We start from the raw sequence: 23,519 nt of genomic DNA, 5'->3' as shown, positions 1-23,519 counted from the left end.
ATTTTCTTAGCTTACCAATAAGGTTAAAATAATACTAATAAATATCTGTCCCTAAATTGTTTTTTTTCTGAATAAGGGTAAGAGTAAATTACCATTTACTCATTAAACATGTAATTACTAATGGATTTTCTCAATGGATACAGATACTCACTAGAAACTTTGAAACAAAAAACTGAAAGAGCAGTGATTGGTTTTATTTTTCTTATGCTTTATCCCCTAATATGTAATATGCTATGTTATAAATATTACGTTCTTGATTCCAACTGATCTTAGGGGAATTGTGAACTCTTCTGAGCCTGTTTCTTCATCTATAAAATGGAGACAATACCCTCTTTCTTGGGTACAGACTTTCTACGCTTGTTTTAAGAATTACATCAAATCATGGATGTTGTGTGAGAGTTTTTTTGTAAGCCACAATGCAACTGTGAAAATATAAATTATTTCTGTTGCTCTGGGTATCTTCATATTTTCAAATTAATGGCAAACATTATCTCTGAGTAGACTGATAATAACCTTGTGTGTTCGCAACGGCAGCTTCTATTTTCAGAATTGTAAAAGATGGGCTGATTGTGCCCGAGACCAGCAATCAATATTGTTGAATTCACATGCTTGGAAAAGGAAAATTGAAGACCAAGTTCTTGTTATGGGACTAATTACAGATCTTGATAAACTTGCCAGGAGTGTTAAACTTCCCTATGTGTTGAAAAAACCTAATCTAGTTGATAGTATCAAATATTTTGGTAGTTAATGAAAAAAAAAACATACAGTCTGAATATTGTTTATCACTTAAAATTTTTTTTTAAATTTTTTGAGAGACAGAGCACAAATAGGGGAGGGGCAGACAGAGAGAAAGAGGACCCCAAGCAGGCTTCACACTGTCAGTGCAGAGCCCAACATGGGACTCAAACTCACAAACTATGAGATGCTGACCTAAGCCTAAATCAGGAATCAGCTTCTTAACTGACTGAGCCACCCAGGCGCCCCATTGTTTATCACTTAAATTTTTTTTTTGTTTTGTTTTTGAGAGAGATGCGCATGTGCACCTGGGGGAGGGACAAAGCAGAGGGAGAGGGGTAGAGAGAATCTTAAGCAGACTCCATGCCCAGTGCAGAGCCCAATGTGAGGCTTGATCTCAGGACTGTGAGATCATGATCTGAGCTGAAATCAAGAGTTGGATGCTCACCCGACTGAGCCACCCAGGAACCTCTATCGCTTTTATTATAAGCAACTATGTGCACTTATTTAATCACAGACAATAATCTAATCCTACAAGTATGTCAATATGGTTAAGGGACAGAGGTGCCCAAGGGGACTCTGGCCAAGACCTTCTCAACAATCAGGGAACTGCCTTTTACTTCTTTAAAATGAGTTACATTGTATTTCCTGAAGTGTAGGCTAATGTTCCCAGGCATGTGAATTATGATATGCTTTTGTCAAACATCTGTTCCCTTTTAAATAGCAATTTGTACACCATACCATTTTCTCAAGTTGTATTCTTCAGGAAAAAATTAAAATTTCAAATACAGTGATCTGCCAGTTTATCTGGTGAAAGCAGCAAAGACAGTAAGAACAGATATGCAACCCCACCATGGCAAGAGAAGACACAGTTATCTTTTCATCTTAAGAGAAAAAAAAAATCAGTGGACTGATTAAAATATAACTTACTCAAGTGAAGAAGAAAAAATAAAAAGAACAAAGCAATGTACTGTGAAAAATTAGAAAATAATAGACTTAGGCTTAAGCTGGATTCAATTCATGATTTCATTTGCTTATTCAAGTAGGTAAAATTTAAGCTATGACACACAGATTATAGTAATTCTCTGATACCACCATTTTTGGCAGTTAAGTTGTATGGCTGTAAATGTACATAAAAAATTAAAAATACATATAACAAAAATACGTATTAAAACTGACCCTTAAAATAAAATATAAAAATAAAGCATGCATAACCTTTTAATATGTAGGCTATGTAAATTTATGTAAGCACCCATATGATCACACATGTATATGTGTGTTTGGGCACCCTCACATCCATATATGCATTTATTTCCAAGAGTCCTGAAAGATAAAATGGATTTTTAGCATGTTTGAACCAAAGTTTTGAAGACATACACAAAAATGGAAAGAAACCTGTTCACAAAAGCCACTCATGTGACACAGATGCCCCGATCTGACTACAGACCCAGCTTGGACACCTGTCATTCCTGCACACAGGATCTCTAGAACACTAAAAGGTGAGGGGTCCGATTTTCAGATGTTTCATTACAAGCTACATCTGAGATTAAAATCTGTTTGGCATAAACTTAATTTTCATAATATTGTATTACACTCTACATCTTTGGCCACTGCTGAGTCTAATAACGATAGGCTTCAGTTAGCTAGAATATCGCATTAAGCAAGAAGACCACTCACCCTGACCATTCTAAAAAAACAATTTTTTTTAAGTTTATCTATTTATTTTGAGAGAGACAGAGAGAGCACAAGTGGAGGAGGGGCGAGAGAAAGGGAGAGACAGAGAATCCCAAGCAGGCTCCGTACTGTCAGCATGGAGGTCAATGTGGGGCTCGAACTCACAAAACCGTGAGATCGTGACCTGAGCCTAAACCAAGAGTCAGACACTTAACTGACTGAGCCACTCAGGCACCCAAGAGTTTACTTTAATGAGCAAACCAGTGATGAGTGTCCTGGGGCACCATACTTCCAAAATTTCTCTTGACTCCGTTCATGTATTTCCAGCTCCCCCATCCCCACTGCAGTCTAAAATACTTCACTGTCTTGTCTCACCCGGACCATTGGAATAGCCTCTTCTCTGCTTGCCATACAGCCACTGCTGGGCCGTTCTAATCCCTTCTCCATAGGTCCAGCTTCATCTTTATATAATGCACATCTGATCATGTCATTCCATACCTAAAAGATTTCAAAGACTTTCCACTGGTCTTAGAAAGATCAAAATACAGGGCCTTATGGTCCAGCCCCAGGCTCCCTTTTGTGCCATGCATATCACTCTGTCACTCTACGGCTCATTCTTGGTTCTCTGGTTATAGGAACTTTCTTTTAATTCCTGGGGCATACACTATAATCACTAATGATAGCAGGTTTTTTGCACACGGAGTGTCCTCCACCCGGAATCATCTCTTCTCTGTTTCTACATCCACCTCCACCTCGTTCATCCCTGCCGGTCCTTCAGATTCCAGCTTAGACACCACGGCTTCTGTCATGTGCTCCCAATACCACCAGCTACATTTCATATGGTGACTATCTGATTAATATCGGTCTTTCCTACTAGAATAGAAACTCCGTGAGATAAGTGGGATCGTGTCAAGGTTTTTGTTTGTTTTTGGTTTTGGTTTTTTTGCTGGAATAAAAAAAAAAAATCAGAAAGAATAAAAAAGACAAAGTAGTTTGCCTAAGTACTACCTGAGTTCACTGAATTGTTTCTCTAGACTGCCTAGGTTCTATATGCATCTTTGAATAAAGCATATACTTTCAACAACAGCCAAGCCTCTCTTAGACGGTTCAAAAAGTGACTCAAATAAAAACCATCAAGCGACTTTCTGTAGCGTCCTGACAAGTTTTTGTACAGTCCTGGCCAGTAAGCAATTGTTGGTGGCCTCTTGTGCTCTGGACCACTGTGTTTTAATGTAAATTTCCTTTTCAGGAAGCGTTTTTAATGTCCCTGGGATGTGCAGAAATCTGTTCTGATTTTATGTAATTTTAACAGCAGTCTTAAAAGTTAGCGATTCATGCAGAACTGTGACTTGATGATGGTTTAGAACATTTTTCCCTCCTGACAGGAGACCTATCCTGGGAAAAATAAAACATCCCAATTCTCATTAATGGAAACAGAGCTGAACAGACAACTGTAGCTGTTGAAGGTTACTGAAACTGCCAGGAAATTCTAAAAGCAAAAACAAGGTTGGGCTGGCAGATTAATGGGCCCGAAACATAAAACCATGGAATTTCTAATGTTAATGGACATTTCTGTCAATATTTATCTAGGCACTTTAAGTTGTATATTATAGAAGAGATTAACTAGGGGAATGCTCACTTTACAAAGCTAGATCCTAATGAAGATGTGTTCATAATGCTACCTATCCAGTTTCCAGCTTTAGGAGGGGTGTTCCAGGCTTATTATTCTATTTACTAAAGATAATGAGCCCACATATTTCCTCTATTACGGGACAGTGAACCTGAATAAAATTTGCTGAACTAATGCCTCTTTATGCCAGAAGAGTGTCAGGTTGGATTTAAGCCATCTCCAAAGCTGCTCCCCCCTTTCTTCATCCAGCAATCCATTTATTCATTTAACAAACAATCACTGAGCACCTGCTTCATGACAGATTTTTTTTGTTTGTTTTTCAGGAGCTCATGAGCTGGTGGGAAAACTAGGAGGCAGAGCGAAGTATCGATACGATATGATAGTACGGTACGAAACAGTAAACACTCCGCTGCTGGTAAATACCAGCTTTTCTTAGAACGCACCTGTAGGGGAGAAGCTGCCCAGACATCTCGTTTGGGGAGTTTGATGAGCAAGCCTGCATCCTCCCATGCTGTCCACCCCAGCTCAGATCAGCACAGCTCTCCTTAGCCCTCCTTCCCCCCACACCTACCAGGGCATGGCCAGGTGCTGCTGGTAAGCCTGTGGTACCGCCCTACTCAAAAATCCCAAGCTTTGCCACCTCCTTCCTTTTGTAGTGTGGGCCTCACCGTGCTTCTAAACATCAGGGAGCTTATCAATGACCCAAGGGACATCCAATGTCTTAAAGAATGTCACTCAGCTTTCAAAAAACATGACTTATATTTACTTAAGTTTAAACGCTGAAGTCCTCATAGAGTATACTCGGGTATGTGTTATGGAATCAGAAGCATGACAGGAAGCTCCTTGAAGGAAGCCTTTGACTTCTGTACAAAGAAGGCCATTGGCAAATGTTTGCAAAATTGTTGAACTAACTGCTCTATCTCATAAGAAAATGAGCATTTCTGAACTAGACTATTGGTATTTATTTTGAAATCCAAGGAGCCAAGGAATCAAGGTGAATTGCTCTGTCCCTGCATAGATTCTACAAGTTCTTCGGGGCCATGTTACATCTACATGGATACTAAGCGAAACTGTGAAGAAGATAACGTTGTCTATGCCTCCCTTTACACTCCCCACTTAGTCATATAATCATGTAGATTTATTGAGTGCTTACTATCCGTCAGGCACTGTTCCAAGTGGTTGGGATACACATCGCCGCAAAAAATTCAAGATCCTTTTAATGAGTGCCCTGTACCTGGGACTGTGTTCATCACCTGGAACAATGCAGTGGACACTTAGCACGGCATCAGTCCCACAGAGAAACTGCTTGCAAACACGATAACATTAGAATGCAGATATCACCAAGGTACCATATACCTTACCTTGTAATGAATTGAAGATGGAGAAGAGGTACATAAAAGGGACATTTAAGGGTCCCCAGGCAAAGAAAGCAAAACCCCACGTCATGCCCAGCAGAAACGTCAGGCTGACCACACTGCGCAAGTTCCTTAAAACCTCTTCGCGCAGGGTCCGGTTGCTTCTTTTGCCGTTTCTCCCACAGATTTGCACCATAACCACGATGAACATGGCAACATTCAGGAAAAACATGACTCCAAAATACCCAGCACAGGTCACATAAAATATGACTGGATCCTGAATCCAACAGCTTGGAGAAGAAGAAGAAAGAAGAAAGAAAGATTTATTACCATGTTCTGTTTACCTAAGACTTCTCCTGGCTTAGTTTGGACTTCTGCAGATTTCACAGCTGGGCCTTTCTCGGTGTCTTTAGACAGTCATTTCATTTTCTCGGGCCGCGGTTTCTTTTTTGATGTTTACACGTTTTTTTGTTTGTCTGGTTTTTTTTTGGGGGGGGGGTGTTTTAGATAGCCATCATGTTAATATCTAGTTATTTAAATCAACAGTTAAAAAAGAAAATGAAGTAGCATCTTGAATTCTGACTTTATGTGAAGACACTCTTGGCTCCCTCGAAACCATGCCTAACCCCCCTTTCTCTTATGTGACTGCATTCCAAGAGTGGGAAATTTAAGTACTCATTTTCTCAATTGCTTTTGCACTTAAGTGGTGGCCATGTGGACATTTGTTCTACAAAATGATATGGAAGCAAAATCTGCTACGGGATTGTTGGGAGAGCTATTCTCAATAAACTGAATTGGCAAGGCCCTCCTTTGTTCTTTCTGCTTCCAACATGAATGCAAGGTCTGGAGCTGAAGCTCTCCCTTTACATCTCTGAGGCAAAGGCCAAGATCACTGCAGAATCGCTGGCCCTGACATTTTCAGTCATGAAACCGGTGCTGGCTGTTGCCTACTTCTACATCTCTTGTCATGTGGAAAGAGCCAGTTCCTACTTAAGACGCACATGATCATGGATTCCATTACTGCTGCAAAATAATTCCTGTAAACATAATTAGCCTAGTTGAGGCAAGACCTGATTGGAGAACTGTGATATTCTCACAGGGACGCTTCTCATGAACGGTTAAAAAGTTTACACCAATTACATCTTTATGAGATGAGGAGGAATATACTTGATATTCAGAATGGTGTATATAGATCAGAAAATAGATGAAAGCAATTTATTTTTTATTTACATTTATTTATTTTGAGACAGAGAGAGAGAAGGAGCAGTGGAAGGGTGGGGGGAAGGGGAGAGAGAGAGAGAGAATCCCACTAACTGTGCAGAGCCCATTGTGGGGCTTGAAGTCACGAACCATGAGATCATGACCTGAGCTGACATCCAGAGTCAGATGCTTAACCGACTGAGCCATCCCAGGCACAATGAGATGAAAGTAATTTAAAAACTATACCATGTGGGGCGCCTGGGTGGCGCAGTCGGTTAAGCGTCCGACTTCAGCTCAGGTCACGATCTCGCGGTCCGTGAGTTCGAGCCCCGCGTCAGGCTCCGGGCTGATGGCTCGGAGCCTGGAGCCTGTTTCCGATTCTGTGTCTCCCTCTCTCTCTGCCCCTCCCCCGTTCATGCTCTGTCTCTCTCTGTCCCAAAAATAAATAAACATTGAAAAAAAAAATTAAAAAAAAAAAAAAAAAAAAAAAAAAAAAAAAAAACTATACCATGTGTGTTAAATTACTTTCATCTAGGGGCCTGGGTGGCTCAGTCAGTTAAGTGTCTGATGTCAGCTCAGGTCATGATCTCACGGTTTGTGGGTTCAAGCCCCGCGTCAGGCTCTGCGCTGACAGTTCAGAGTCTGAAGCCTGCTTCAGATTCTGTGTCTCCCTCTCCCTCTCTTCCCCCATTCATGCTCTGTCTCTCTTTCTCAAAAATAAACATTAAGAAAAATTAAAAAAAAAACATACTTATATAAAGTGTCCTATGAGTAAAGTCGACAAACACCACAATCTGCAGATGCCCCCATTCCTAATTAACACCATCAAAGTTTTTAGGTGCCTCAGAAATTGGATCATTTATTTAAAGCAATTAAATTCAACTTAAAATTCTCAAGTAAATGGCTACCATTCTGGGTTATGTGTCCCACACCAGCACATTACTGCCACGAAGGCAAAGGCTATCTTGAGCAAGCTTGAATCCCAGAACCTAACGTGATTCTCGGCATAGAATAAATGCTCGATAAATGACAGCCGTTGATGGCACAGCAACTTACTAAATGTGCTTTAAAGTCCTGTGAGACTTGACTAACATACTTGCAAAATTCCCTTGTTTAGGAACTGATGCATTGACTTCTACTTTTAATATATCTTATTATAAAAATCCCTCAAATGATGCTGCTTATCTCTGGAGCTAATATTCCTTCACATACAGAAGTCCCCCCTTAGGATCCTGAAATGCCTGACCTGGATCCTTTATTTTCTGCTAGTTCTTGTGGGGTCTTTTGAGTGCTGCTTTGGAAAGATAAGAGAAAGAAGTCCATGAGGGAACGGGGCACAGATTGGACACTGACTGGATATGAACGAGTTATCCATGCATGAAATGTGCACAGAAATGTGGCCTCACAGGCCTCATCTCAGGAGTAAGCTCTTCGTGCATCAATAATTCATTCAATCAACAGATATTTATTGAGGACCTCTTATTGGCTAGATAAAGTATGAGAGAACTGCCAGACATGAACAATATGCAAATCTTGGCCTCAACGATCCCACAGTGTGAAGGGAATTTTCCAAATACAAACACTGATTTGATTTTCTTGAAGATGTGTGTGAGTTTAAGGAAAGGGAGCCTTACAGAATCTCCTCAAAAAGAATGGGTCTTCTGAGCCTAGCAGAGCATATAACAGACTTCCTTGTCAGTCTCCCAGGTGACAGAGCACAGGTCACCATGGAAAAGCAGCTCACAGGACAGGGCACCCAGCTGAACAGCTGCGAGACAACAGAGACCTCAGCTAAGGCGTGCAAATGCATTCCAACCTTCCAAAATACGAGGCTCACTACTGGCCTGGAAACTTGTACTAAACTTTAGGAAGCAAAGGATATGTACTCACCACAAACAAATTCCCAACAAGTTTTTATTACTTACAATTCATCGCCTTGTTCTTTTCCATAACTTTCTTTTCCATAGACCTCATTTTGGTTTTTGCTTGCGAGAACAATGGACACGATTAAGGCAGGCAGACCTGTTACAGAAAGATCATGACATAAGTGACTTTTCTGAAGCATCTGGAACTGTTTGATGTGACTGATAATGGCAAGGGGGAAAAAAGAAGAGAAAGAAAACCCTCCACATCACAGAAACAAATGTTTTCAAATTGACAACTTGATTCAAAACAACAATAAAATTCCCTCTTTGGTTGTTTCACACCAAACATCCAACTGTAACTGGCAACAATTAAAACCCACTCTTAAATGACAGATATTTAAGTATTCTGTTTGTCTACTGGCACTCATGAGCGAGCCAAAATCTGGTTTATTCTGAATCCTGAAGCAAATACACATTTTCATGTATATTTCATTGGGGAAGGCCACACCACCCTAATTCCCTGAAAAATGCTTTTAGTGCCTCTGAGAATGGTGGCAGCACCTTGGAAATGTCCTATACTTCTATATCGACAGCTGCCAAAAAAAAAAAAAAAAAAAAAAAAAAAAAAAAAAGCTCTAAATGCTTGCTCTGATAAGAGGCCAGATAAAGAAAGGAGTCCATCTAGAAGATTCCAAACAGGCTAATGCTACCATCCATGCCTAGCTGAGGAATCATGTTAAGAAGTTCAAGTCAAGAATTCTGGCTAGTATTCTGGTTGCACACACAAAAATAACCTTCTCTCACTGGTTCCAAAACACGGGCATTTGTTTAGAGGGTGAGGATAGCTAGGATAGTCTGAGCTGGCCTTTATATTTTCAAACATAATGGAAAGGCACCACTGTCTGCCAGTTGCTTCTTCAGACTTGGGTGGGCTGGCGTTGGTCACAGGAAATAAGTTTGTGGTGACTCAGGAGGCTAAAGCTTTTTTCCTTTACTCCTGAATTTAGTAAGGAAGGATGGCTGCACAGTTTTTTAAAATACCATTCTGGCATTAAAAAATATATAAATAAATAAATAAAAAAGAGAGACAAAGGGCACCTGGGTGGCTCAGTCGGTTAAGCATCTGACTTTGGCTCAGGTCATGATCTCACAGTTCATGAGTTCCAGCCCCACGTCAGGCTCTGTGTTGACAGCTCAGAGCCTGGAGCCTGCTTCAGATTCTGTGTCTTCCCCTCTCTTTGTCCCTCCCCTAGTCATGCATGCATGTTCTGTCTCTCTCTCTCTCTCTTTCAAAAATAAACAAACATTAAAAAAATTAAAAATAGCCATTTGCAACTACGTGGATGGAAATGGAGGGTATTAGGCTAAGTGAAATTAGTCAGAGAAAGACAAAAATCATATGACTTCACTCATATGAGGACTTTAAGAGACACAACAGATGAACATAAGGGAAGGGAAACAAAAATAATATAAAAACACGGAGGGGGACAAAACAGAAGAGACTCATTAATATGCAGAACAAACTGAGGGTTGCTGGAGGGGTGGTGGGAGGGAGGATGGGCTAAATGGGTCAGGGGCACTAAGGAATCTACTCCTGAAATCATTGTTGCACTAGATGCTAATTTGGATATAAAATTTGAAAAATCAAAAATAAAATTAAAAAAAAAATTAAAAATACCATCCCTGCCTTGGGATGTGTATATCAAATCCTCATCATTCACAATTTTGAAGTTTCTTTTAGCAGCACTAGTCTTTTGAAATAGGATTTTCCTCTGAGAACCTGGCGATTTCCGTGACACTAAAAACAGAACCAAAACTTTTGAGGCAGCTTACCCCAGCCAATGATGCAGAACTTCAGTATGTATCGGCGAATGTAAGTGTTAAATACTTTAACCAGGGCAATGTACATGTGAACTGCTTCTAGCCCCATCCAGGTAAAGGTTGCAAGAAGGAAGAAATGGAGCAGGACAGCGACAGCCATGCAAAGGCCTTCCACGTGAAACGAGGTGATCCAGCCATCCAAGAGGAAGAGGAGATTCAGGAGCAGCAGGGCTGTGCTCAGGTTCATCAAGATCTTGGAGGGATAGTCCCTTCGCAATTTCCTGCAAAGGGAAACAGGAAGAGGAGAACGAATAATCTTTTAACCACAGGTGGTAAATTCATATCTTCTATAAAGCTCTGTAATAGGTTACATAGCATCATTTTGCAATGCAGCCCCACCGGAAGGAAGGGACTTGTGAGTATTTAAAGATATTTATGAGTATTTGGCAAATTATAACTTTTTTTTATATTAATTTTATTTCAAAGCTGTTTCTAAGTGTTTTCCAAATTTCCAATTAGTTTCAACAGATTGAATTTGTTTTTTAACTCAAGAAAAATTCTAGTTAAAACAATGAGATTTTTGTTTAAAAAAAACAACTTCCCTAAAATTTTGGAAGGTTTCTTGATTTTTAATGAAGTAGGGATCCTTTTTTTTTTTTTTTTTAAAAAAAAAAAAAAAAACAAGTTTCTGATTCAGGACTACTTTTATAAGATCTGTGAAGCACAAGTTTTCACCTTTTACCAGGTAAAAAAGCACTTTATACAATTTTTATTTATATGTTGATCAGTTCTTCCAGGTTTGGGGGCCTGGGTGGCTCAGTCTGTTAAGCTTCCAACTTCAGCTCAGGTCATGATCTCACAGTTCATGAGTTCGAGCCTCGTATTGGGCTCTGTGCTGACAGCTCAGAGCCTGGAGCCTGCTTTGGATTCTGTGTCTCCCTCTCTCTGCCCCTCCCCTGCTCGTGCTCTCTCTCTCAAAAATAAATAAACGTCAAAAAACTTAAAAAAAAAAATCTCTTCCAGGTTTAAATGCATTTTTCCATAGAAATACAGTAATTATAAATCAAGGTTCTATAGCTAGAAAATTTGTGTTGCATGATATATGTTATGAGAAGCCTGTACATTAAAGTTGAACCACTCCACACGATTCAAAAAGTATGTAAGTGTCTTTAAAAGCAAAGGCAATTTTCTTATTCACATTTTAGGATAGTTAAAGCACTGGGTTTTGACAGATAAAAAATACTTACTCAAAAGCAACATATGTCAGCAGAGTTGCTGCTGAAAAAATGGCAGATATCCCACACCCAATATAGGTGATGAAGGTGAGAACTTTGGTGTTTGTTGCATCTATCTGTGAGGCAGTTCCTTGAAGGTCCTATATAAGACACGGGAAGCAGCTGTTAAGAATCTCTTTTCATGAGAATGGTGTTTTACTAGAAAGTTCATTGCTAGCACTTACAATCTTAGCTCAATCTTAGGTGGAAAAACAGTGCAAATCAATATGGAAACTTGTGTTTATTATACTCTTACAGATCATTCTATGAAACCAAAGCATAGCATTACTGAGAGAGTTCCATGTTGCTTTCTATCATTACCTTGTAATCGAAGCTCTTTGCACACCGGGATAGCATGAAGAGCAAAAACACCAGGTTGGTCGCCCACCAGAAATTGGGGAGGAGGTCACTGCCTTGGCTAACAAATCATCAGGCCCCTTCCTCACATTTGCAGGGCTAGCGGCACAAGTACAAATGGAGGCCACCATGGCCAATGTGAGCCCTCAGCACACATTGGGTTCTTTTTGTCCAGTGCGGGGCAGGGGGGGGGGGGTCCAGCCAGTGGACACCCAGAGTCAGGTACCTCTGAGCTTAGTGCTGAGGATCTTAACTATGGTTATTTTAAAGCTTGGTATGTACTGGGTTAGGTAGTCTTTATTTTTTTTCATAAATAAGAAGGCATTACAAATTTTTAGGTCATATTTATTTATTTATTTATTTATTTATTTATTATTTATTTATTTATTTATTTATATCTCTGTAGACCTGAAAGGGCACCATTTAAAGTGTTAGGGGCTGTGGAATGGAAAGAATTGAACACTTCCTAGAATATTAACATGAAGTATTAATTTCACTGTGCAGAAGCAGATTTACAAATCTGGGCCTGGTAGGGAAATCTTTATTTTCCTCCTTATATAGGGAAGTGGGTTAGGAATAAATCTTGAGTTAAGACCATCCACTCAATCCTGGTTGGAAGATAAAGACACTTCCAATGTGCAGCATGTTAAAAAATGGAGTCTTCTTGGAGAAGGTCATATTCCAAACAGGATATGAAATTTGGGGTCTTAAATTATGAAAAAGAAAGTTTGTTTTAATAGGCTTTTCAGTCTATGTGTTAATTTTCTTTAATTTTCATGAAAATGTCCATAAAATTTGTTACTCACACACAAAGACTCCAGTAAGTGGTGTCTACATATGAGTATGTATATGTGACATGATGATGTGGGATTGTTTCAGGTTTTACTGACGCAGTAAAAAACAGGTAACAGCACTTCAGTGGCTCCCAGAAATGCACAATGGCCGAATTCAGCAGATACAGAGGCCCAGGGTCAGAAGGGGCTCACCCAAACCTTCTCTCCAAGGACTCTTTCCAAACACTGGGAGGACCTGGGATTTCCTTGGCACATGGGATGGGGTTCAAGTCAGTGCCAGTGGACTCACCAGATAGGCCACCTGATCGACATTTTGGTTACTACGGGATTTCATGAAACAGAGAGATGGTCTTGAGGAATCTTCAGGTGACTCGTCATCACCTCTTGAAAACCTATGGCCCCCATCTAGGTGAGGCAGTAGACTTGCAAGCCACGATTGAAACCACAATTTAAAGTGTAAGTTAAATATACATTTACACACAACTCTCACATTGTTTTGTACTTCTGAGAATGAAGAATATGAGAATATTTTTTCCTCTGAACTAGCCAACACGAAAATATACTAATGTGAAAAATCTTAAATCTTAAACTACGAAGAAATGTAGTAGGGGACAGTAAATCCATCATATGTTAGTATATTAGAAAATAGAATTATGGGGCTGGGGTGCATTTTTTTTTAACTTCTCATACGGTAAATGTGTCATAGGGCAATTTAGACTCTGGGAATATCTTACACAAGTTAATAAAGAGTTTGTAAATCAAGAAAGACTCTTAACAAAGTCCTGGTGGTCTGGAAAAGCTGAAAGGATGTGGGCACACCTCCAGGAAGGATAAATTCTGGAAAGTTTTTCTTCCAGCAGTTTATAATCTTATAAGAGCAGCCAAGGTGGAAAGGATAGTACTAAAAAATGCATATATTCACATATATGTAAAACTAATTATTTAATCAAATGGCAACAGAAAAAGACACAATTACAAATTCACAGTAAAATTCAAACAATAGATGAAGAAACTGGCCATTAAAAAAAATGGTAAGCCAAACTTTGGTTACATATAAGTCACCACTGTAAAGTGAACTGTATTACTGTTATCTATTTAACTTATACCTACAACATACACAGTCATGCTCAAACACACATGCTCATACACACACGTACATGCATGTACATGCACACATACACAGTTCAAATAGTTAAATGAATTAAGCTAAAGCTTATACCTGAATGAGGATGATGCAAAGTAAGTGATTTCTAAGAGAATGTCAACTGTCAGTTTTGGAGAAAGGAGAACATGGCAGTTAAAACTGAGGGTGTTTTTTTGTTTTTATTACTTAGGGAAAACATACCATAGTTTAATTGTTCATTTTCATGCTCTGGCAGTAAAGAAAATATTTGTATTTTGGAAAAGTTAAAAAGTGATTTGCTATGATTGTCACCTTTTGAAAGGCCTTGTTTTTATCCCCCAGGCCATTTATGCAGTGGACGGTCAGGAAAATTATTTTCAGGCTTGCTATATGGCAGTGGCCATGTACATAGGCCAAGTGGGTTCGTGAGCCCAATGCCACACCCCACAGCCCCTCACCGCTCCCGCCCAGTCCCGTGGGAAGTGGGGGTGAGACCTAAGGGAGGGGAGAAACATAACCATTGTGATTCCAATTTAAAGAGCTTTACTGACTCAGCACACACTGCTGCCATCACCATTAAAAAATCCTTTGGTAATGATCCTTTGGAACTATACCAGATACCAGAAACAGTGGCTCTGTTAGTGTGGAGGGAATGCTGCGCACCAGAAAATTATCTCTAAGAGCACAAGTGTATCAGACATAAAGCAGAGGTGTTAAGTCTGTGGATGAAAAATTCAAATAAGTTGTTGCATGTAGGGTGGCTCTCAAAAATTTGGTGGGATGAGAAAAAACATGTTAGTGTGATCTAATTTTGGTTTAAAACTGTTGGACGGGATGGCTAATGATATAAAAACGGGGCCACAGAAGAGAAGGAAGGAAGGAAGGAAAAAGTAGTATGAGGGCCTAGTGGTAAGAGACATGTCATGCCCATCAACTCTCTTGCAGGCCTGAGGTCTCCCTGTTGCCTTAGTCCCTAGTCTGTCCTAACAGGCTGTGCTCTCCAGCAGGGTTTGGGAGGCGCATAATTTTGGGTGACCACTGGATCACCTAGCCCAGTACCTGCTATAAAGTCACATTCAAAATAATGAGTGATAACGCAAGAACAATATTTTATAAAACTTTTCACAGTTCTTTTCCATGTTAGTAAAACCAACATTTTCTTCTTCTTTAAATTTTCTCTTTCTCCCTTGTTTCCTCTCTCTCCCTCCTCCTTTCCTCTCTCTGTCTCCCCGACTCTGTTTCTCTCTTAATTCAAGGGTCTCATGGTGATTTTCTGTTTCTAGGATTATTTATCATCGCTGTTAATACAATAGAAAAAAAAGGTAGGGTTCTTTTCTATAATTACTGTTACGTATTTTAAATATGTGATCTCTGCTAATTAGCAAGATTCAAGGCACAGATTACAATTATCAGGAAATAATTCCCCAAACACATCATCTAAAAAGGCTGACTTATGAAAAGAAGTATGCCTTCCCAAATTATATCATTTCAAAATGAGTTTAGAAATTCCTCCCCTACCATCAGAACTCCAAAGTGTGTGAGGTGGTTACATAAGCAGACCGTCTCGCTCTCATCTGAACCTCTGTGTGCCACACATCCTGATGTGTTCCAAAATCCAGAACCTTCTGTAAAAGGAAGTCCACAAACAGTGTGAAAATAATAGCAGGCCAGTTCCTTTTCTATAATAGACATTAGCTTCTTCAGGAAAATATGCCTCAGTCTCTTTTGCCTTAAGTTTAGCAGTAAAACAGATACTACTCTTAATTCTGCCAATACTTAGCATGATTTAGATTCCCGGAATCATGGAAGGTTAGTGCTGGGTTGGCAGGAGAGTTTATCCTAGTCAGTGGTTTGCAACTGCGTTCTACTGAAGTGCCTCTGGGGTCCTGCAAAAGTCTGATTCAAGTTTAGGTTTTAATGTATGTATTACAAAATAAACTTCCATGAAAAGAATATCCCCTTTTGAACATATTACATACAAATGAAGTCTCTGAAGATCAACATTTGTTTCTGTGCGTCTGCCTCTGCTTTTGTAGACACGAGGACAGAGGTCTGCATTCTTGTAACACACTATTGCATACACAGCAACCATGCAGGGTGGCAACTTATTATAAATGCCTTTAACATACCTTGTCTGACTTTTATGGCAGGATATGGAATATGAGTGACTCATATAATTAAAGAATATCTTAAGACTGCAAGGTGATATCATTTTTAATTATGTGTCCAGTAAATCAGGACTTTCTCAAAACTGTGCAACTAGAAACCAAACAATAAAAAACTTCCCAGCTATGATAAGGCATATCAAAAACAGGGGTCTGGACACCTTCAGACTTCATTTCTACCAGGCAGCAGCCTGTACTGGGGCTGGTTTGATGTGGCCATGATAATCCCCCTGCAGATCCCCAAGGGAAGGTGACTCTTATGGGGTAGAGGTGGGAGGTTCATAGCTTGTCCTTCCCATCAAAGAGATCCCCACACCTTATACCTAGTAACTCATCTGTTACTGTTGCCTTTTTCTCTTAATTGTCCAACATCATTTTGGAAGGAGTTCATTTCTTTCAAGTTATGTGTGTGTGTGTGTGTGTGTGTGTGTGTGTGTAATATAACCACTTCTAAATTTATAATCCTTTAGTACGCTTTCTCTGTAATATGAGATTCTGGAAGCTGGATTCTAAACTGCATGCCTCATACATATCAAATAGTCTCTTTAGAGATGTCCTTCCAAGAATGAGCTCATATCGACATTCATCAAAACATGGCAATAAGGGACGCCTGGGTGGTTCAGTGAGTTAAGTGTCCGACTCTTGATTTTTGGCTCAGGTCATGATCTCACTTTAGGTGGGGTCGAGCCCCGCACTGGACTCTGCGCTGACAGTGAGGAACCTACTTGGGATTCTCTCTCTCCCCACGTCTCTCTGTCCCTATTCCGCTCATGCTCTTTCTAAAAATAAATACACTTTAAAAAAAGTTTTTAAAAACAGGCGATAAAAACACATAGTGTATTTTATAAATAATGGAAATCAAAGAGGTTGTTTGGTTAAAAAAAAAAAGTCAAGTTTACTTATTTCTTCTTGCAATGAGTAAAAAGTTACAGAAATTAAGGTTCACTTCCCAAGCTACCTACGCTAAGATTTGCAGTCCAGTTGCCATCATACTTACACAGTGACTCACTCTGGTTAGGATGGAACGAAAGGAAATGGGGGTGTCGAACAATGTTTAAAATTCAGTTGTTCTTAAGACAGCCAATATTTTAAAACTCACCATTTTTGTTCAGATCCCAGAAGGCACAGATGGGATGAGGCACTGCCTATATTAACATAAGAATAAACATGTGAAATTGTGTTTAAAATAAGTGAAAAACCTTATGATTTGAATATGGGAAAGGAGTCAAAATGCTGAGGTTTTCGCAAAGAAATAGACCAGGTTTAGTCATGCCAATACCACCTAAGAATGGCAGGCGGTCCAGAAGGATCTCCTGTCCCGAGACACTGACTGCAAATCAACCGTAGTCCCATAAGGAAGCACGCCTTCCATTTATCTAAAGGTTACTCTATATGTCCTGTCCTAAAAAGCTTTTCTTGGCATTTATCAAAGCTCTTTACATTGCAATTTCACTTCATCTCCAGAATTTTCCTTTATGTCTAGATTATGTGCCCAGAATTAAAAGTAGGGACTCAAACAGATATTTGCACATCCATGTTCACTGCAACGTTACTCACAATGGCCACAACACGGAGGCAATCAAAGTACCCATGGACGGACGATGCATGGATAAAAAATGTGGGAGATATATATAGAGAGAGATATTTAGGTCTCTCTCTATATAAATATATAATGGACTATTATCCAGCTTTAAAAAGGAAGCAAATTCTGATACATGCTTCCTTAAAAATGTATGAAATGGATGAACCTTGAAAATATTATGTTAAATGAAATAAGCCAGTCACAAAAGGACAAATACTATATGATTACAATTACATGAGCTGCCTCGAGTAGTTAAATTCACAGAGATGGAGAGTAAGATGGTGGGTGTGGGGCCCAGGGGAGGGGAGCAGGGAAGCTGTTACACGAGGGTCTGCCGGTTTCAGCTGGGGACCACAGAGCAGTTCCCGAAGTGGATGGCATCATGAATGTGAAAGCACTTACAAATGGTTAAAACAGTAAATATGATTTACGCATATTTTACCACAATAAAAAAAAAAAATTCTTCATGGATGAAGGCACTGAAACAAGGGACGCCAAAGGGTAGAACAACGAGGTCTCAGAGGGCCCAGTGACAAAGCAAGGCTAGTTCTTAGATGACTTAACTTCCAAGCCTTAGTCCTTATCAGCCAGCTTCCTGCCTGCCTGCTTCCTGCCTTGCCTAAAAATTGCAGAATCAAGAGAGGGACCCTCTGTAAAAGAGGGGAAAGACTGTGCCTAGCCTCACCTGGGACCAAAAGAAACCCCATATAATTTTATCGAATAAACATGATAGGAAGGGTAATGAAGCAACAACAAAAAAGCAACGTTTGCCAAGATTTCAGATAATGGCTAACCTCTCAAAAAAAATGAGTTAACTCTGCCCTCTTTCCCTTCTGCTTTCCCAGTAGCAATAATTTCTGACTTAAAAAAAACAAAAACAAAAACAAAAACAAAAAAAACAAACCTTTAATGGCAGGATTGTGCAACTGCATCTGTATCTAATTTCTCGAAGTAATACACTGTTTGTTCCTTAAAAAGAACGGCCCTTTTTTTCACTCCTGTTCTCCCCATGTCTGAATCCTAAAGGGGATGAATCCCTCCATTTGCCACCATTTACTGTGACATTACGGCACCACCTGATTAACCGTTCTCCCCTTTTTTGGAAAACCGCCTCGTTGAGAAAGTACCAGAATAAAATTCTTACCATGTAGAAAAAAACAAAGGCCCCGCACTTCTCTGATATGGTCTGCCTCTGTTCCACTGTTCTTTGTAGCATTTTCTTACCTGGTTTCTTGTATGTTTGATTTTAATTCGAACAGGATCCTTCAAACCCTGGATAGTAATGTTTCCAATACTGCATGCCATCACATAACTCACTAAGGTGCCTTTCTTGGTTTCTATATCCTTTTAAAGAAAACAAAAATGTATTATATCATTCAGTACACTTTTGTTTGATTTTGGTGCCCCCAAACACACAAACTGTCAGCACTTTTTACATTTAAGATCTTCAATTATAGAACATCCTGTTTATAAGATTAAATTGCTGGCTTTCCTGAAAGAGCTTTGCTATTTCCCTTATTATAATAAATACATTGAGGGAACATTATGAGCCAATGCTGTAAGGCAGTGTTCATAAAACCTCACTCTTGATTGCTGTGACTGATGTCAGCCGGTTAACATCTGAAACAATGTGAACCCAGAAATAATATAAACTCATAAAAAGCCACGAAACAATTAGACCATTTCCCTGCCCTAGAAAACTACATTAAGTTGTTTGCTGTTACAGAAGTATAAATGAAATATGGTGTGAAAAATAAAACAACAACAACAAAAATTAACAATTCAGATTTCACATCCATGCCGATAGCCTGATGTGTTTAGTAACTTAGAACTAAATGTAATTCTGGTGGGTGAAGGTCTCATCCAGAACTTCTACCTTCTCTGCTTGTACACTTGCCATCCTCCATAGCTTCCCCTTCAGAGACAAGGTTGTCAGGAAATCAAATCAGTGAATCCGTGCTGCAGAATGACTGGGGTCAACAGCGTCTCTCTCCGCAAGATCACCTCTTATTCCTTCTTCCCTTGTGTTATTCTTGTCAAACATCCTGCATTTCTCCATTGCAGCTTATAAATCAGTTGTTTGGGAATAATTACAGGATTTCTTACATGCCAAATAAAATCTCGGCATGCAGGATACTGTATAGTGTGATCACGCTCAATAAAGTCGGCAATGGCTTGTGGATACCTTGTCTTTTATTTAAAAAATACGCATATCTTGTTCACTATGTTAGGGAAGTATCACAGAACCCTTAACATTTTTTGACTCTGCTATAAATTCATATTAAAAACCAAGTATCTGTTTCCTAATGATACGTTGATGGGGAGATGCCAAGGGAGAAGGGAAAGGTAGCGTGGAGAAGGCGGACTCAAAATGAAACAATAACAGATTCTTACAGTTCTAACCCAAATCCTTCCCACTGGGTGCAACCTCTCCTCTGAACAGAGCCCTGCCACCCGTGACTTTTTTGTGACACCTACTGCATTTCTGTTTTGTTTTTTTAAAAGTGACGTCATAAGCCTCAAGTGATTTTAACCAATGCAGTTTTAGGCGTACACAGCTATTAAATCCTTCAGAGTAATTAGTAATTACATTCTTAATCTACTCAAAAATTTTACACAGTTTGTTTCTAAAACCTTTAAAAAAAAAAGTCTTAACATTTTAGAATTCTGGGAAATGATTTCATGGTATTCCTTTTTCTTACCCGTAACTTACACCTCCACACCTCTATACATAACAATTAGAAACAATTCTACTGGCCTTGAGACTTGGCTAGTTTCTCTTACATAGATGGCATTGTTTCATATACGCTGGTATCTTTAATTTAATAAATAACTTTGATTTTTTAAAAAGGGCCCAGTGAAACTCTCTGGATCTGGTTGTACTTTCAAAGGCAACCAGAGGTCACCAGTGTTTGCTGGCAGGGAACTTTCTAGTATCTAGAAATGATGCCAATAAAAATGACAATATGTGCTCTGCACAATGCCATTCGACTCTGGGGATGTGTGAAGGCCAAAGGCCACTTGAAATATTAATGGGAAAGCTGATTAAAGCCAAGAATGCTGCTCATTATGTAAACAGTGCTTCCTGCTGAATTAAAAAAAAAAAGGAAACAAAAAGCAAACCTTTCCTTTGGCACACAATTTCTTTAACTCTGAAGGTCTAAATTGCTGGAGAGCATAAAATATTTAACACAAGGAATAATAAATAGTAGCTCCTCCACAAATTCCATTTCTAATTGTGCCATGCAAGTCTCAATCCAATATTTATTTAAGAAAAAAAACCCCTACATGAACACATCTGTTAAATAAGCATATGATTACCTGAAATAAAATGTTTAAATAATTATGATAAAATGTTTCATTTTTGAAGATACGATATATTAACTTTTCTAAGCCCCTTGATATATTTTCAAGGTACCTGAACTTTTATTTTGCCTTTGGAGCAAAGAAAATCAATCTGCAATTAAAAAACAATTTAATGAACCTTACCTGGAAAAGTCCAGTTTTATTGAAGAAAGTAAACTGTGCTCTTTTAACTAGTAAAGAATCTTCTTGACTTAAATTCTCAAGTAAGTTTGGAGGCAAAATTACAGAAGCCAATGGATCGGTTTGTCCACTCTCAAAATCCATCTGTGACACACAGAGATACACTGATTGACTAATGACAAATCACAGTGATAACTACCCCACATACTGAACAAGGCAGGAGAACAGCACTTGGCCAGGGCCAGGGCTCCCCTTTACCTCCACTGTAGGCACTGCCCTCCTGAATGAATGGCTACAGACAAAGGCCTGGGTCTCATCTGAGTTTTGCAAAGGTGGAAAAATGGAAGATGCACTGATTTTAACTAAGGCAAAATGAGAAGTCTACAAATCAATTAACATTTTAAAAAATGAGTTAGATTTACACTTAATAGATTTTGAGCTTTTCTCAAAACACACAGTGAAATAACTACAAAAAAAAAAAAAAAAGATTGGAGTTAGTTTGTCTGATTGCTGAGAATAAGTATCTCTGGGTAGAGGAAGCAGCCGAAGTTTGGTGAATACTCTTGGATATCGTTTTCCCTGAACCCGCGGGTCAGGCCAAAGAGTATCTTCCCGCAAATGGACATGGGATGAGACTGAGGCTGACCGAGTTTTCACCCTTAAATGTGAAACAGAATTATCCAAAAGAGCCCATACTCTCAAGAAGAATCTTGAGGAATCTTCCTTTTAACCAGATTTTAAAATATTTTATCTTGGTTTATGTCCGCAGTTGAGTAGTAGTACATGTCCCTTAATGTATTCTCCTATGTCAAGGATGATGTTGTGACATTTCACTTGCCCACACACACAGTAGGACCCTAACACACACACACACACACACACACACACACACACACACACACACAGTAGGAACCTGAAAAATATTTGCTAAAAGGTCGCTTCAACAGGTCAGAGTGGCTCTCCACTAATCTGGCCCAGCTTTCCGGCCCAGCCTCATCACTGCCTACCATTCCCAGGCTTCATGAACCAGTTCAGAGTTCATTCAAAGACCAGCAGAATCAGCAATACCTGAGAAATTGTTCAGAGTGCAAACTCTGGAGATCCACCCAGGACCTACTAAATTAGAATCTCTGGGGATGGGACCCTGCAATCTGTTTTGACAAGTCCTCCAGGGGATACAATGCAGCTGGACATCCACCGCCAAAGAGAATACATGAAGCTTCTTCCCACTTGGGGCCTTAATACAGCCCTTTCTTCTGATTGAACTGATGTCCTCCCCCCACTCTCAATAGGGCAGTTCCCAGTCGTGGTTTAACACTTCCTTCTATTATCACCTCTGGTAGAACATAAGCTGACCACCCTGTCACCCAGGTTCTGAAAGGATATCTCGGTGTCCAAATAACTGTGGCTACTGCTACGACAACCTTAGCAAACATTCTGACCTACCTGCCTGCCACCCCACCACCCAAGATCTTGAAGCAGAAACTGGCAAGTGATCAGATCAGTCTTTGTTTGCCTAATTAATTAGAATTAAATAAACCATTGGCTCATTACCTGGAAATAGGATTCATTATTGCTTGGTAGACCGATGCTAAAATTTGAAATTTCATTTGTCCCTGGGGACAGGGACGATACTCCAAGCGCCAAATTCCGAGTTGTAATATTCACACGTGATGTGCTATTTAGGTCTATCTTGAAGGCCAATTCATCAATTGTTTTTAAAGCTCTAAGGAAATGACAACACCACTCTTAAGTAACATGTTTTACAAACTTGTACACATGTGACTTGAAAGACAAAATAGAAACTAAATAAAATTGTCTTTAAATTTTCTGATCCTAACATGAATACTGACACCCCAAATCATAATAACATCAGTGAAAACACAGAATCATAGTGATGAATGCATCCTCAGGAGAAATATTATGCTTTAAGAAATACCAACAATTAAATCATCCTAAAAAGATACTGTTTTTCAACTCTTAGGCTTTTTTTCTCGTATAAAAATACCTTTTCTACTTTATAACTGAGTGAGAATCAAAGAAAATAATGTGTGAAAGCATTTCTTAAACTCTAAGACACTATAAAAAATGTTTGCTATCTTTACAAAGATAAGGTAAGTTCGAAAGTACGTCGTAAAAACATAAAATTTTCATTGAATAAATTTGTTTGAAAGGAAGGAAACAGAAGAAATATTAACACATTAAATGAAATAAATGGATGAAAACTAGTTGTGTAAAAACAGGTACAGATCACCCTGCCCTTGGCATTTTCATTCCCAAAGTACAACGATCACACAGCTACAGCATTTCTATGTCAGTCTGTAGGACAGAACTGACAGTCACCAAGTTATGCCAAATAGATGTGAGTGGATTGTTCACTAAGTGTCTCCTTTGCAAAGTGACATCAGCTAATATATATAATAGCTTATCTTGTGAATTAATTCCAGTAAACATTCTT

General features: G+C 39.2%; 1 protein-coding gene across 3 annotated transcripts in view; it reads right to left on the bottom strand.

The window, feature by feature from the left end:
- Positions 1-23,519, bottom strand: part of ADGRG6 (adhesion G protein-coupled receptor G6) — a 140,415-nt gene that overhangs the window by 16,528 nt on the left and 100,368 nt on the right. For all 3 annotated transcript variants that reach the window (XM_030316474.1, XM_030316475.1, XM_030316476.1), the window contains 9 exons: positions 22,616-22,787; positions 21,065-21,205; positions 18,800-18,919; positions 17,093-17,138; positions 15,347-15,453; positions 11,528-11,655; positions 10,293-10,561; positions 8,520-8,616; positions 5,401-5,684 (listed from right to left, as the gene is read on the bottom strand). In XM_030316474.1, the coding sequence (XP_030172334.1) occupies positions 5,401-5,684; positions 8,520-8,616; positions 10,293-10,561; positions 11,528-11,655; positions 15,347-15,453; positions 17,093-17,138; positions 18,800-18,919; positions 21,065-21,205; positions 22,616-22,787 (1,364 nt within the window). The remainder of the gene's footprint in view (positions 1-5,400; positions 5,685-8,519; positions 8,617-10,292; positions 10,562-11,527; positions 11,656-15,346; positions 15,454-17,092; positions 17,139-18,799; positions 18,920-21,064; positions 21,206-22,615; positions 22,788-23,519) is intronic.

This window comes from Lynx canadensis, chromosome B2, assembly GCF_007474595.2.
Source record: "Lynx canadensis isolate LIC74 chromosome B2, mLynCan4.pri.v2, whole genome shotgun sequence".
NCBI classification, from domain to species: domain Eukaryota; kingdom Metazoa; phylum Chordata; class Mammalia; order Carnivora; family Felidae; genus Lynx; species Lynx canadensis.
This window is presented reverse-complemented; position numbering and strand designations above follow the sequence as displayed.